Source organism: Tursiops truncatus, chromosome 15 (genome assembly GCF_011762595.2).
Source record: "Tursiops truncatus isolate mTurTru1 chromosome 15, mTurTru1.mat.Y, whole genome shotgun sequence".
Classification (NCBI taxonomy): Eukaryota; Metazoa; Chordata; class Mammalia; order Artiodactyla; family Delphinidae; genus Tursiops; species Tursiops truncatus.
In genome coordinates this window covers 21,142,660-21,158,122 of record NC_047048.1, presented here as the reverse complement: position 1 = coordinate 21,158,122, position 15,463 = coordinate 21,142,660, and the positions used below count along the sequence as shown (strand labels likewise).

General features: G+C 46.7%; 1 protein-coding gene across 1 annotated transcript in view; it reads left to right on the top strand.

Annotated features, from left to right (window-relative positions):
* The window catches only part of OTOA (otoancorin), a 70,992-nt gene that overhangs the window by 27,727 nt on the left and 27,802 nt on the right, over positions 1-15,463 (top strand). Inside the window, exons 10-19 of the mRNA XM_073792214.1 lie at positions 33-133; positions 1,942-2,100; positions 2,248-2,264; positions 4,589-4,712; positions 6,795-7,010; positions 8,634-8,801; positions 9,552-9,692; positions 12,430-12,488; positions 12,664-12,781; positions 14,567-14,640. Of these exons, the coding sequence (XP_073648315.1) occupies positions 33-133; positions 1,942-2,100; positions 2,248-2,264; positions 4,589-4,712; positions 6,795-7,010; positions 8,634-8,801; positions 9,552-9,692; positions 12,430-12,488; positions 12,664-12,781; positions 14,567-14,640 (1,177 nt within the window). The remainder of the gene's footprint in view (positions 1-32; positions 134-1,941; positions 2,101-2,247; positions 2,265-4,588; positions 4,713-6,794; positions 7,011-8,633; positions 8,802-9,551; positions 9,693-12,429; positions 12,489-12,663; positions 12,782-14,566; positions 14,641-15,463) is intronic.

Sequence of the window (15,463 nt, the reverse complement as noted above, 5' to 3'; positions counted from 1 at the left end):
TACTTATTTGTCCACTTATTTATTTTTTGCAGATGACTCTGTTTCATGGGTCAGTGCAGAAAACTTATGGATTTTGGGCAGATATATGGTTCACCTATCCTTTGAAGAAATTATGAATATTAGTCCTATAGAAGTAAGTTGGAAAAGTTCATTTCCATGTTCCCATCACTAATACTTCTGGGGTAAGGTGTATTCTAAACCTCTCACGTTTAGCCAGCTAGTCAAGGTGCCCTGGGAAATGAACACCCACCTCAGCTCAACATAACTTGAGCATCTAAAGGAAATTCCTGGAATAAGACCTCCAGCAGTCAGTCATTGGATTGTGTTCTAGTGTAGAAAAGCTAAGAAAAGAAAAAGGATTGTGGACTGTTAAGATAGCTCTGATGTGAAAAAACATGACCTATAAATGTTGGCTACGTACCAAAAATCATTTAAGGGTATTTTTGTACTCAAGAAAGGCCAAGGACGATAACTGTAGAGTTTCTGGTCCTTGGAAGCACGAACGCAAATGAAAAGCGATGTGGATTAATAGCTACTTCAGCACGTGTGATGATTGGATTTTAACTCTAGAGTTTACAGTGGAGAAATACACATATTCGAGGTTACCTAACTCACCCGTCAGGTGTCTTTCTCCCTCTGATGTTGGCTCGATGACACTAAAATCCCTGGGGTAGCATGATTTTAGAATGCAGCCTCCCAAGAATGCTGCCAGCAGGGAGGCATTCGTAAGCAGTTTGGGGCTTGCCACCAGTTTTTATCCTGTGTGCCCTCACTCTCTGCTGGCCAGTGAGAGAAGTGTTCACATCAAATGACTGGCTTGTTCAAGGACCGATTGACCCAACAATATCTGGTTGTTGCGAAACCAGAGGCAGAACGAGGTTTCTCTTTTTACCTGGGAGGCTGGAAATATTTCAAATGTCTCTCAATTTTATAATTCCCAGTTATAAAATTCCATTTTACTCTCCAAAAGAAGTTGAGTGAATTTCAGGAAGTCGATAGAGGTTAAATTCTTAGGAAACTGGGCCCCTAGCGGGGAATTTCTGAGATTCAGATGCCATTTGCACCATTTCTTCATCTTCTAAAAATGTAGAGAAGGGAGGTGAAGCCACAGAGTGCCAATGCTACGAGGGAATTTCATATGGACGAAGAGTACAATTCTTGAGGGAGAGAAAACTTTTTGAGACCTTTAAGCGCAGAATAACCATGCGTTGAAATATTGGAGACTTCAATGCAAAAAAGTGAACAAGAATAGAAAGAATCTGAATAGCATATTTAATAAAGTTGAATATATGATATATATTTGCATTATATAGGTGTGTTATATATTATGTAAACATACATTTACATATATATTATATACATATATTCAACTTTGTATCTTACAAAGAGAACACACTCTTTTTTTATCACCTGAGGGTCATTTATAAACTGACTCATCTATTAAAAAAATTCTGATTCCCCAAAACAAACAATTTATGGACCATATTCTCTGACCTCAATAAAGCAAATCTAGAAATAAATGTGCTAATATTAGCTTTAAAAAAGTTCAACTGCTCAGATAGTAAAAACAAACAAAAAACTTTCCTAAATAACAGTTGGATTGAAGAGGAAACTAAAGCAGCAGTTACAGACCATTAAGAAATCAATGACACCTATGGTTACCAAAGGGGAGGGGGGTGGGAGGCATAAATTAGGAGTTTGGGATTAGCAGATACAAGTTACTATATATAAAATAGATAAACCACAAGGTCCTACTGTATAGCACAGGGAACTGTATTCAATGTCTTGTAATAAACTATTATGGGGAAAAAGAGAAATCAATGAAAATGAGGCATGGGCACCTCCAAGTGCCAAGAGTAGGGCACAGCACAGACCAGCAGGGCGGGGCTGCACGGGCGCACTTCATCTCTCCACACTGACCTTCCTGTCCTTGTCCACCAGATTGGGCTGTTTATCAGCTATGACAACGCCACCAAGCAGCTGGACACGGTTTATGACATCACACCTGAACTGGCCCAGGCATTTCTGGAGAGAATCAGCTCCTCCAACTTTGATGTGAGGAATACCTCTACCATCCACAGGCAAGGGGCGTGGGCGTTGGCCCTTGGAGCTGTTTCCCAAGATGCCATCTAAGCATCAGCTTCCTCTGAGCAGCAAAAGACCCGGGGAGGAAAGGGAGGTGGCTGGTCCATGTCTTTGGAGAGTTCCATGTCTTTGTGCATGTGAGGGAGGTGTTTCCCCAAAGAGACCCCTTTCAAGAGGTTGTGAAGCGGGGAAGAAAACAAATGCTTTTAAGCATCTCCTATGTGCCAGACATTTTATACAACCTTATCAAGCGCTAAGATTCCAGCTCTGGGCACGAAAATGGAACATTTTAACTAGTACTCCATCCATTCCAAGGTAAATGTGTAATTTCCAAGAGGTTGGGTTGAGTATTGGAAATAGCTCATGGGTTCCCATATCTGTGAACCCCTTGTTATCCAGACTCTCAGGTGGGGAGCCCTGGGATGAGATCAGCTCTAGAATTTAGTGATTGTAACATGATCCCCCAGAACCATTTCCAGCAGGGGAGGGCCAGGAGCTGCACACCTGGTGACCCCAGAAAGGGTTTGAATGTTGGGGGGTGTGTGCAGTGGGGAGGGCTGATGGGCACTGTTCACCCATCTTCTCTCCATCTCCCAGGGCCTTACTGTCACAGTGCTTTCTCTGACATTACCACATGACCTTACATTTTTCAAAGCACTTGCAGAGAATGTTCTCATATAAAACTCTTACACCAGGGCTTCCCTGTTGGCGCAGTGGTTGAGAGTCCGTCTGCCGATGCAGGGGACACGGGCTCGTGCCCTGGTCTGGGAAGATCCCACATGCTGCGGAGCGGCTGGGCCCGTGAGCCATGGCCGCTGAGCCTGCGCGTCCGGGGCCTGTGCTCCGCAACGGGAGAGGCCACAACACTGAGAGGCCCGCGTACTGCAAAAACAAACAAACAAACAAAAATCTCTTTCACCGTCTTGCCCCATCCTTAGTAATTTTCACCATTAGCATGGCTCCCATTTTTTTTTTTATAGTTACACCAAAAATAGCTTAGCTATTAAGAATATGGGACCTAGAACCAGACTTCCTGGGTTTAATCCTGGCTCTGCCACTTACAAGTTGTGTGATCTTGGCCATGTTACTGTGCCTCTCTGTGCCTCCATTTTCCCATCTGTAAAATGGGAGCTACTAAGCTGCCTACCTCATTAAGACCCTTGTAAAGATTAAGAACATCTGCACAATACGGGGATATATGTATATGTATATGTATAGCTGATTAACTTTGTTATACAGCAGAAACTAACATACCATTGTAAAGCAATTTTACACCAATAAAGATGTTAAAAAAAAAGAACATCTGCGAATAGTAAGTGGTCAAGAAATATCAGTTAACCTTAACATGGTTATTAATATTCAGTCTTCACTTCTTCTGAGTCTTCTTTTTTCATCAGACACACTTTCAGATCCTTTCCCTGGCCTGGTTGCTTTCTGGTGGACATGTCTGAGAGTGTCAGTGTCTGATCATGATCGACCAGGTGGTCCAGCCATGCTAAGTTAAATAGATTTCATACTAATGCTAAGAGCATCCACTGATGAAGTGCTTAGTATCCACCAGGAAGTATGCTAATTAGTTGGTATGCCTTTTCTCACTTACCTCTCACAGTATTCCTCATTCCTTCATTCATCATATTTAAGGAAACCTCCCCATTAAAAGCTTAGAGAGGCAGGGCTACCCTGTACAGTAGTACAGAGTGTGCAGTGCACAACCATGTGCTGCAGGCTTTCAGAGAAGTTAAGCAACTTGCTACAGGTCAGATGTCTCGTAGAGCTGGGCTTCAAACTCCAGTTGGCCTGAAGCTATGTTCTTAACCACTAGATACAGTGCTCCCCGTGAGACCAGGATTCAAATTCCATCTCTGCTCCTACGTTGTTCTGCCTCTTGTGTTTTTTTTTTTTTAAAGATTAAATTATTTTATTCAATTCAATAGATTTTTTTCATTAAGAAGTTTATTTATTAAAAAGTTTTTTAAAACATCTTTATTGGAGTAGAATTGCTCTACAGTGGTGTGTTTCTGCTTTATAACAAAGTGCCTTTTGTGTTTTTTCCCTTTTGAAGTCATCATCATCTGGTGATGTTGGTTGGAAATAAACCTCTGCCTCAGAGGATCCCTCAGGGTGGACCAACCCCTTATCTCTGAGTGGAAAATTGGGGTTTTTCTGTGGCTAATTGAGCACATGCTTTCCTTGTGCCCTTTATTGCCTCAGGAGGAGAGATGGCAGAGTTGGTTGGATCTAGATTTAAGGCCCTGCACCACTACTTGCCTTGGGCAAGTCACTTGATCTCTCTGAGTCTCAGTTGACCCTTCTGTGAAATGGGGCTAATGAGAGCACCTACCCTGCAGGGCTGTGATGAGATAATCCGGGTAAAGGGCTCAGCACAGTACCTGGTACGTGGCAGCTGCTATGATCGTGACCTCTCGGTTCTAACTGGGGTGGGGCTGCGGCTGTGGCCCCCGGCTCTGCGCCCTCCACCAGCATCCCTTGTCTTCTCACACAGGCTGGGGCTGCTGGTTTGTTTCTACGATGACCTGGAGCTGCTGGACGCTGCTGTGGCCCAAGTCCTCCTTCACCAGATGATCAAGTGCAGCCACCTGCGGGGCTTCCAGGCTGGTGTTCAGAAGGTGCAGAAGGGCTACAGCGCCCTGGAGCCTCAGCCTCAGTTTCACTAGCCAGAGAAATGGGAAGAACAGTCCTTCCTGGCCTTTGAGAGAAAACATGTAGGGTTTATCAAGATCTAGGTCCAGCCTCGCAGGTGGTATCTCAAACACTGGGATGAGCTTAAAATGGGAAGAAACCACAAAAAACGGTAGGAAAAGCTTGAATAGATCAAAATTCAATCAGAGCAGCCACTTCAAACTTAAAGGTGCATAAGGTTGCTTGGGGATCTCAAACACAGATTTAAGGCCTGGGTGGGGGCCGAGACTCCGCGTTTCTAACAAGCTTCCAGGCGATGCTGAATCTGCTGGGCTGGTGACCATGAGTGGCATAGCAAGGAGACACAGCAGTGGTTCTCGAACCTGGTTCTGTGTTAGTGACACGCCCCTCCCCCAGGCTCTACCCCCCAGAGATTCTTGTGTCATTGGTCTGTGGCCTCAGATGCAGCCAGGGTGGAGAGCACTGGAATGGAATGTATTTGCTGAGTTCCTAGACCAAGGTTTTGGACCAATAGGCACATGGGGACTGTCTCGTTTCCCTCCTCACTCCATCTCTCTCTCCTTTGTTCCCTTAAAGTCTTAATTCTGCCCGGCTTCTCTCACCTCTTTTTGTCTTTCTCATTGTTTTAATTGAAAAGATGACATGAGAGCAGTATTCAAGAAAGTTTGATAACATCGTCAATAATTCCACAGCAGTTTCTCACACATCACAAAACCCTCGGTCCCATTTGGCACTTTACATAGTAGGCGTTGTCTTGGTCAGTACATATTTTTGTTTTCCAGGAAGAGCAGCCTTCCCAAGCAAGCTTGAGCAAAAATAAGAAAATAAATGTACTTTAAGGTCACAGGGGTAGCTGTGACCAAGAAGAAAGTCAGATACAATGAGATATGAGAAAACCCTTTGGATCATCTAGGTCAGTACTCAAACCTGAGAACGCATCAGAATCACCTGGAGGGCTTGTTAAAAACAGCTTGAAAACATACCCACATCCTCCTCTGATTCAGGAGGTCTGGGGCGGAGCCTGAGAACCTGCATTTCTACCAACTTCCCAGGTGATGCTGATACTACTGGTCAAGGACCACACTTTGAGAACCACTGCTTTAGGCCTTTTGCAGGTGTGGGAGCCAGCTTTAGGGAAGGGGAGCTGCTGAATTTGGAGAAAGCCAGGAACTGTGACAGCTGTTTCTTTCACTTTACTCTGCTGCCCCCAAGTGGCCATCTAGAACACTTGCGTACCTTCGTCTGACATGAAGATATGGTTTATGCAAGTTCAGGTGTTAAAACGTGAACCGTTCTCATTTTTTTGTACAGAGGTCACGTTGCAATAGATGAGTTTATCACCTTCTGTACTGGAAGCAGTTGGGAAGCACACTTGACTATAACTAGACAGGCATGTTACAAAAAATAATGAAGGGGATCACAGAAATATGAAAACCTGTAACATAATTTTAAATGAAAAATATAGAGCAGAAAATTGCACTTGTGTTCATGTTACAACTATGTAAAGACTACATGCCACAGTTTATTTATAAAGGCATAAGAAGTTTTGGAAACATATATACCCAATTGCTAATCATAGTAATTTTTTTTGAGGTAAGATTTTCAGGAGACTTTCACTTTCTTGTTACTGTTGAGAATTATTTTTACATAGACTATATATTATTATGAACCCCCCCCCCAGCTATTTCATGAAAGAAAAGCAACCAAATAGACAGGATATAGAGTTCAAGGTCATAAAAATAAAATAGTTGCTACGGGAGTGTGTTTGAGTTACGGGTGAAGTGAACAAAATTTCCTTTTGCCACGCTTTAAGGTTGATTTAATAACAAATTAATATTTAAATGAAGCATAAAGTGAATTTGTAGCATACGAAAGTCAAAGCCAGAGGAGGTGGTGTTCTCAGTGGGGTGACTCACGGTCTGGGCTTAGCAGGAGTCCCTCCCCTTTTGACAGGGCAGGGTCGGTCGAGGGTGCATCCCGGGGTGTAGTCAGAAGGAACCACCATCTTGCTTGCTATCGACCCTCATCCCAGCTTGCTCCCCTTCTAGCTCAAAGCCGACCTCCTGGAAATTGCCACAGAGAATCAGACCCTCAACGAGACCCTGGGCTCTTTGTCGGATGCAGTCGTGGGCTTGACCCACAGTCAGCTGGAATCCCTCTGCCCTGAGGCTGTGCACGGCGCCATCTCGACCCTCAACCAGGTCTCGGGCTGGGCCAAGAGCCAGGTCATCATCTTGTCTGCCAAATACCTGGCCCATGAGAAGGTCAGTTGGAGCTTGAACTCTATTTTAATGCCCTGAGACCCAAGGGCCAGTTATACACACACAACAGGGGCAGCCAATCAGTAAGAAGATGGTGCCAAGGGGGACTACCTGGGTTCGAATCCTTGGTCTGCCACTTATTAGCTGTGTGACACTGGAGAATTGGCTTAACTTCTCTTGGCCTCAGTGTCCCAATTTGTAAGACGGGGATACAGTAGCACCTGTTCCATAGGATTATGTGAGTCACACACGGGAAGAGATTAGAACAACACATGACCTAGAGTATGAGCTCAATGAGTGTTAGCTGTCTCTGAGTTAATCCTTTAAGCTTCCCAACAACCGTCTGAGGCCAGTAGTGTTATAACTTCCATTTTCCAGGTCATTCATACGAGGCACAGAGTGTAAAAGGGAATTGCCAAGGCCACATGAAAGGGGCAGAGCTGGGACTGAACCCAGGGCATCTGGCTTCACATCCTGCTTGCTTTACTCCCATGCTAACTACTTCCATCATGACACCATTACCAATGCCCACCCATTCTTACTTTCTGACTCAAGACCAAGGATAGACCATTCATCTTGTCCCTTCAGGACTTCCGGTGACTTTCGTCTGAAGGCTTTGCAGACCTTCTGTTTTGACTGGGGCCACATGGGTCCACTCTGTGAATCTGATTTTAGGGAGCTGAGGGACACTTGTCTCGTTCCTCACAGCCCTGGACCAAGAGGCTTGTCTCATTCCTGTGTCCGACTCATCCTCCAGAGGGGTGAGGTGACTTTTGCTAAGAAGCCAAGAGCTCAAAAGGTCTTGCCTTCTTTGGGGACAGTAAGAGACTGTCCATTCTACAGGGAGTAACTATAGGAAACCACTCAACGGTTTTTTGCAGAACCAAGGAATGTCTCTGATTATATTACATCTAGCGTCTTCACTCCAAAGGAGTGGGGGGAAAAACCAAGCGTGATTCCTGTTAGAGTGGCCAGCTATAGTTGTATTTGTCATAAAATATCACACTCATGTCCTAAAACACTTCTTTACTTCAACTCAAAGCTTCCACATGAAGGTAGATGAGCGTGGGGCTTTGCCGTGTCAGATGCCTGCCGGTGACATACTGAGGCCGATACTGAGGCCAGTGGGCTTTCTCAGGGTCCCATGAGAGCGGGTGGGCTGGGTAAACTAAGAGTCCCACGACCTACCCGAAGGTTCTTGCCCATTGTTGCCAACGTGGGCCCAGTATCGCCGGATGTTCAGATTTTTTTTTTAATAAAGCAGAAACTCTAATATGGATTTTTATAAGATTCCTCGAATATTTATATCTTGTCAGCTAGTTCAGATTACACACAGAAAAGCCCATTGCCTGGTCAGCTGTGGCACATGGATAGCACATTGCTAGTTGTGCTGTGGCCTCAGTGGCATAGTGATTCCCCCAGTGGTACAGTTACTGGTGTCTTGTGTTTTGATACTTAACTCTCTTTCCTGATGGAAGGAAGGAGGATCTGGGAGGGCAGCTTGTGTCTTGGTCACGGTGGTGCCCCAGCACCCGTCTGGATACTTGGCCTGCAGTAGGGCCTAGTAAACGTCCGAGTGGTGGAGGCCCGGAGCTGGGCCTCATCCTCCCTGGCCGGTGCCCCCAGGTGCTGTCCTTCTACAACGTCAGCCAGATGGGCGTGCTACTGGCTGGGGTGGGCACCCAGGCCTTCCACGCCATGGACCGCAGGGACCTCGTGCAGCTCCTGAGAAGCACCATCTCCCTGCATGTGTCCGACTTGTCACCTGCCCAGCAGCACGGTGTCTTGAGCAAGGTGAGAGGAAAATGTCTGGTCCGCAGCCCTGGGGCTCACAGAGCGTGTGGTTCTGGGGCTTTGGGAGGGGTCTGTGTCTTTAGGTGGGGTTGTTCTGAACCTGGAGAATGCCTTCCCCTGACGCCCACCTTCTCTCCTTTCCAGAAGGAGCCTCTGGGGGTTGTGCCTTATTCTCTCCAGACCCAGGTGCTCTCCCCAGCCAGTCAAATCTGGAAGACTTTTCTTCAATTAGGTTTCTTGCTGTAATAATGTTTTAGGAGTTTGGTTTTCAAATGTGAAAATGAATCCTGAATCCCCCTACTGCCTCTGAACGCCCCTCCTTTCATGCTCTGAAGCCATGTCCCTATTCCTCTTTCTCACTTGCAGTGGGTCTTCTGGGCATCCTATTCTATCAGACCTGCCAGGTCCTATTGTACAATCTGTTAAGAAGCCAACCCAAAGGGTTCAGCCTAATTTCAACCAACACCTTGCAGATAGCTGTCACGCCTATGGTTAAATTAAAGAGTGTGGGTTTTGGAATAAGACAGACTTGGGCTTAAATCTCATGTATCGACTTTCAGCCTTACTCGTTAAGCCTCGGTTTTCTTATCTGTAAAATGGGGATAAGGATCATCTCCACCTCCTTGGGTTGCTGAGCAGACCTGATGGATTTTATTGCCAGTGAAGCACTAGAGAGAGCGCCTGGCCCTCACCCAATGCTCCATGTACCTTCTGCAAGGTCGTTATTATGTTTCTTCTCACTTTTGACAGGTGATGGAAGCAGGAGATACCGCCTCGGGCATTGTGGAAATACAAGGGGCTTTCTTTAAGGAAGTGTCTCTCTTTGATTTATGGAGGGAACCTGGATTCAACTCCACAGTCCTGAAAGAGAAGGAGCTCCGGCGGAGTCAGGTACGACTGTGACTCCCAGAGGTGGTGCCTGGGTTTCTGACTGTCTTGTGGGAAAGGTCTGTTCTAAGGTTAATTTGGTAAAAGAAACTTGTTTCTTGTGATTAAACTCAGGAGACAGAATAGCGGAGTGTTAAGTTAGACGAGACCCGAGCGTGAATTCCGGGGCTGCTGTTTATTAACTTTGGGGTCGCTGCTTCTCCTTCCGCGGCCTCAGATTTCTCCTGTGCAAAACGGGGATCATTTCTCACGAGAATCGTGCTGGGCAGTGCACTGTGCATAAGAGCAGTTATCACTGCGGCCTCCTGTGGGAGGGTTGTGCTGTGGAGGCCGACTTGCGGCCTCGGAACCTCCCCTGACTTGCTGTTCATTCCCTCACTCGTCAGTGTTTGTGGAGCCCCTGCCCCCCAGGTGCCTGTGCGTGGTGCTGGGGACACAGAAGCGAGCAAAACAGAGGGAAGTCCCTGCCCTCAGGGGGCTTCCATGCTAGCGAGGGAGACAGTGCGGAAGGTCAGCAATTAAACGTGTGCCCTGTTAGGTGACAGGTGCTGCTGCTGAGCACTAAGGAGGAAGTAAACCGGGGGAGGGCCAGGCCTTTTAGGGGGTGAGCTGTTTAGACAGGTGACCTCGCTGAGCTCAGAGAGGTTGTGGAGTGGCTGCTGTGAGGACTGCCTTCTACCCTGGGCAAGAAAGGGAGCTGAGGGGCGTCTGAGAAGGGACAGGATCTGACTTTGGTTTTCGAAGAATCACTCTGGCCGCTGCTTGGGGACTGAGTTGAGGAGAGCAGGGAGGAAACAAAGGGACCAGTTAAGAGGCTACTGCGTACAGTGGCCTGGACCAGGTGTTGGCAATGCAGGTGGTGGCCAATGGTCAGATTCTGGGTACAGTTTGAAAGTTAACAGTGACAGAATTGGCTGTCGGATTGGATGCGGGTGTGACAGAGGGGAGGCGTCAGGCCTTATGTGCCCGTGAGCTGTTGCTGGTTACCCACCAGCGCCAGGTTCAGTGGGGCAGCAATTATTTTATCTACTCCCATGGTTCCCAAGGCTCTTGCTTAGGCTTGTTCACAAAGTTGGATTCAGCTGGTGGCTGGGCCTGGCATCTCATTGATGTGTCTGACATCTGGGCTGGGGAGACTCAAACAGCTGGGGGTGTCTCTGTTTGGGTGTGGTCTCTCCATGTAGTGGGTTGAACGGTACCCCCCCCAAAAGTTATATCCACCCAAAACCTGTGGGTGGGAATGTGACCTTATTTGGAAAAAAGGGTCTTTGAAGATTTAATTAAGGTCTCGAGATCCTCCTTGATTATCTGAATGGGCCGTAAATCCAATGACAAGTGTCCTTATAAGAGCGGAAAACGCAGACAGCAGAAGAGAAGGCAGACTTGGAACACACAGAGGAGAAGGCCACGTGAAGACGGAGTCAGAGACTGGAGGTGTGCAGCCACAGGCCAAGCGGAAGCCACCAGAAGCTGGAAGAGGTGCGGGAAGATGCCCCCCAAGAGCCTTCAGAAGAAACCTAGTTTGCCGACACCTTGGTTTCGGACCTCTGGCCTCCAGAGAAGAAATTTCTATTGTTTTAGGCCACCAGGTTTGTGGTAATTTGTTACGGCCTTTCTAGGTGTCGGATACTGTCCAGAATGGTGGGTTTGGGCAGCTGGCTTTATAGGGGTGGTTCAGGGCTCCCAAGGTGTGTGTCCCAAGAGAGAGCTGGGAGAAGCTGTCATCTTTGGCGACCTTGGAAGTCACATAGCATCACTTCTGCTGCGCTCTGTCTGTTGAGGCTGTCTCAAAGCTCCCCACCATGCCACCCACCTCCAGCTACAAGCGGACTCCATCTCTTGATGGGGGAGTGGCTCCGGAAGCTTCTAGAAGAGCATATTAGGCAGAAAATACACGATCACTTTGGAGAATATGTCCTGCCACGTGTGCTTTGAAGATATTTTTGTCTCAGCAGCTGAGTTGATGAAGGCCATTCCCTGAGATGGCGGAGATGATGGGGGGACCCTGGAACTTGATCCTGTGCCTGAGGAAATCTCTGGGGCCACACACAGAGTGCCTGGAACTTACCTCCCCTGCTGCTCCTTTCTCCTGGGCTCAGCTGTCATGTCACCGATGCCTCCGCCTAATGCCAGCTCATAATTTATTCTGTTTAGGGAATTATGTTCTAAGTTTCAGAGTCTATAAAATAGATGAATGTCGTATTTGATTGTATATGCACGTTAGGTGTTCTGTAAAATTACGTTCCTTGAAACAAATGACGCCCCTGCCTACGAGGCCTTGCTCTCCTGGGGGCCCACCTGGGAGGGCTTGAGGGGAGCGCTGTTGTGAGCAGGACTTACTTTACTGTTGGAACTTTCTAGCCCATCCTGGTCTATTCATCCGTCCGTTTTGTTTTCTGGGATGCCGTGTGCTCAGAAACAGCAGGTGGGCATGAAAATAGGGGCTCTAGGGGGTCCTCAACTGGGCAGCAGCTTCTTGGAGCACAGGAAGTAAACTTCCAGGCTTGCTGCCCTGGCTTTGCTCCTCATTCACCTCCTGGAGCGCAGGGTCACCTGGGGTGTGAGAGCATGGACTCTGCAATTACCTGACACCAGCTCAAGTCCCAGCTCTGCCGCTTAGCAATTGTGTGGTTCTGGGTAAGTAACAAAGCCTCCATTTTCCCATCTGTAAAATGGGAGCATAGGACTTGTCACGGTAGGTGAGTGCTCCACCCCCATGGCAATCATTCTCTTCCTTCAGGCCTTGTTCCTGTTTGAGCTTCTGTCAAAGACAACCAGGCGGCCCGAGGAGCTCTTGAGGTAAGCCTGGGGCTGACGAGCCCTCTGGAGTCTCCCTCCCGAGGAGCCTATTTCCCAGGAGGGAGAGTTGGACAGTCCTGCCTGCGGCTGGTGTCAGATCAGATCTGCCTTTGCTTGCTCCTTCTTTCCTCTTCCCTACTCTCCTTTTCTCCTGGGTCCCTGTTTTGTTCTGTAGCGCAGGGCAGCTGGTCAAAGGTGTGATGTGCTCCCACATTGAGGCCATGAGCGTGGACTCCTTTCTGGCTCATTTCCAGTATTTTGAGAACAACTTCTCTCTGCTTTCACCGTATCAGGTACCCTCGAAGCACTTCCTTGTTTCTAATTCTCTCTCCCTACCCGGTTGCTGGGTGAATTAACTGTGGCGTCTGAAGATACTTGTGCCAGGATCATACTGATGCAAGTGACGATATGGGGCCAAATACTGGGCCAGGTTTTCTCCAATTTCTTTTTTAAAAGCTCCACATACCTATGTCTCTACAGCCAGAGTTTCAGAAGATTGGCTATTCTATACCCAGATTTGAACCCCAAAATTCACTTGGAAGGGATACCGTTTTGCATGTCCACAATTATGCTTTCCTGGGCCTGCAGGTCATACCCTCCTCTAACTTTCATACCCTTTCCAGAGGTAGCCTAGAATGGAAATAGTCCTCTAGGAGAATTTAAGTTTTCATTTAAAACTTCATTTTCCAAATAGTTAAGGAGACTCTTTAACCCTTTGGGGAGACCAGAGGCAGTGACTGACTTTCACTGTATCTAAGTAAGTAAAAGCGGGCCTTGGGGGCAGCTTTGGACTTGGAGTGCAAACGGTCGGCTGTACAGAGTCTGAGAGGGTGAGCAGGTGGCCTGGTGCATTTCAGATCTGAATGAAAAGTTTCCAAACAATGACTTTTCTTCCCGAGAGCCAGGAAGGGAAAAGCCGGGTGTATAATCCTTTGAGATCATTAGAGGAACAGGCAAATTTTTAATGCAGCCTGTCATTCCCTCAGATTGTTCATTCTGTCAGTGGTCCTCAAACTCGAGCTTGCATCAGCATTGCCTGGAAGGCTTGTCCACTGGGTCTAACGTTTCAGTTTTGGTGGATGAATAAGTTGTGGAGATGTGCTGTACAACACAACACCTGCAGTTAACAATATGGTATCTGCATTTCACAATTCGCTAAGAGGGTTGCTCTCAAGCTATGTGCTCTGTTCACAAAAACCAAAACAAAGGGACAGGAGGACACGTTGGGAGCTGTTGGCCATGCCTATTACCTTGATTGTGGTGGTGGAATCACAGATGTTTGCATATGCCCAACTCATCGAAGTTTATGCATTAAATATGTGCAGTTCTTTGTATATTGATTATACCTCAATAAAACGGTTAAAAAACCAGAGATTGCAGAGCCCCACTTGCAGAGGTTCCCTGGGGTTTCTGGGGTGAAGCCTGATATTTTTCATTTCTAATGGTTCCCTGGTGAGAACCACTGAACTATATTAAAAGCCTTGCTCCTGCAACACAGTTACACTGTCCAAAATGTCAGTAGTGCTGAGGCTAAGAATCCCTGCTCCAGAATTTAACTACAGAGAAAGTTTGCTATTGACTTGGAGAATTTTTCGTATCTATAGAACATATCTACATGTAATTTAAGACACACAAATGAGCTCATACCATACACAGTGTTCTGTTTAAATGTATGTAATGTGCGCATGCGCACACACGCACACACACACACACCCCCACGCATAAATCTACCGTATGGAAACACAGTAGTTGCATAGTATTCCATTGTATGGCTATACCATAATTTACTTAACCAGTCCCCTACGGATGTATATCAAGGTTACATCTCACTGCTTGCAGTTATAAATAAAACTGTGGTGAGCATTCTCAGACTTAAATTTTTGTGTGCATCTTATTATCGCCTCAGTTTCTTCATCCATAAATTGGGTGCAGTCGTGTTACCTACACTGTAGGGTGTTCTGTTTAATAAGTGAACGTATGTAAAGCACTTAGAACAGTGCCTGACACACCGAGAGCACAGTCTGTGTTTGCCCTTGTTATTATTGGACTAAATTCCTGGCACTGCTTTAATCTTTTAGATTAATTGTTTGGCGTGGAAATACTGGGAAGTTTCCAGGTCCTCTATGCCACCCTTCCTCTTGGCTACACTCCCGTAAGTGAACATCAGTCTCCCTTTCTGGCTCAGTAAGATTGGCAGGTGTCACCAAAGCCAAAGTGATTCTCTCTCCCTGGGTGTTGGTGAGGAAACAGGGGCAAGTGGACAGTGCCTTCGACAGTTAAGTCCTTGAGAATCAGGATTTAAATTCTGAGCCTCACGTTGATATTTTAGACGGACTCTCCTGCTTTTTCTTGTTATTTAAAAACCAAAGCCAAAGCAACCTGAGCCTGAAGGAGTGAGTGCCAGTGAAGCAGGTCACATCTGGGCTGGCCTCACAGCTGTGTCCAGGCTCCAGGGGAATCAGGGCTGATGGAAGCAGTGGGGATTTCTCCTGGTATGTGTGGGTGTTCAGGCATGGGGGGGGGCAGCCCTGCTTTTTAAACATGGTCTGGACACTGTTTCTCTCTTTTCCTCTTTATTTCCCTCTCCCTTCTCTTGCTGCCATTGTCTTCATTGAATTAAAAATATTTATTGAGTGCTTACTACATACTAAGCTCTCAGAGATAAGTAAATTTTCCCCTTATAAGAGCTTGCAGTCTCATGGAGGAAAAACAGACAAGCATGAAGCCAATTGTAATATCAAGTTGATATTTGGTTGAAAGTGACAGAACCTTGACTCAAACTGGCTTAGGCAATAAAAGGTAACTTTAGAGTCAGGAAAGTCCAGGGATGGACTTCAGGCATGGCTGGATCCAGGGGCTCAAATGAGAAGGGCAGAAAGGTCAGGGAGGGCTTGTATGACACCTTGGGGTGTTTTACTTGTATTCTGGGAGAGATCATCACTACTGTCCATATAGAGGATGGAGTGCAGGGGGCC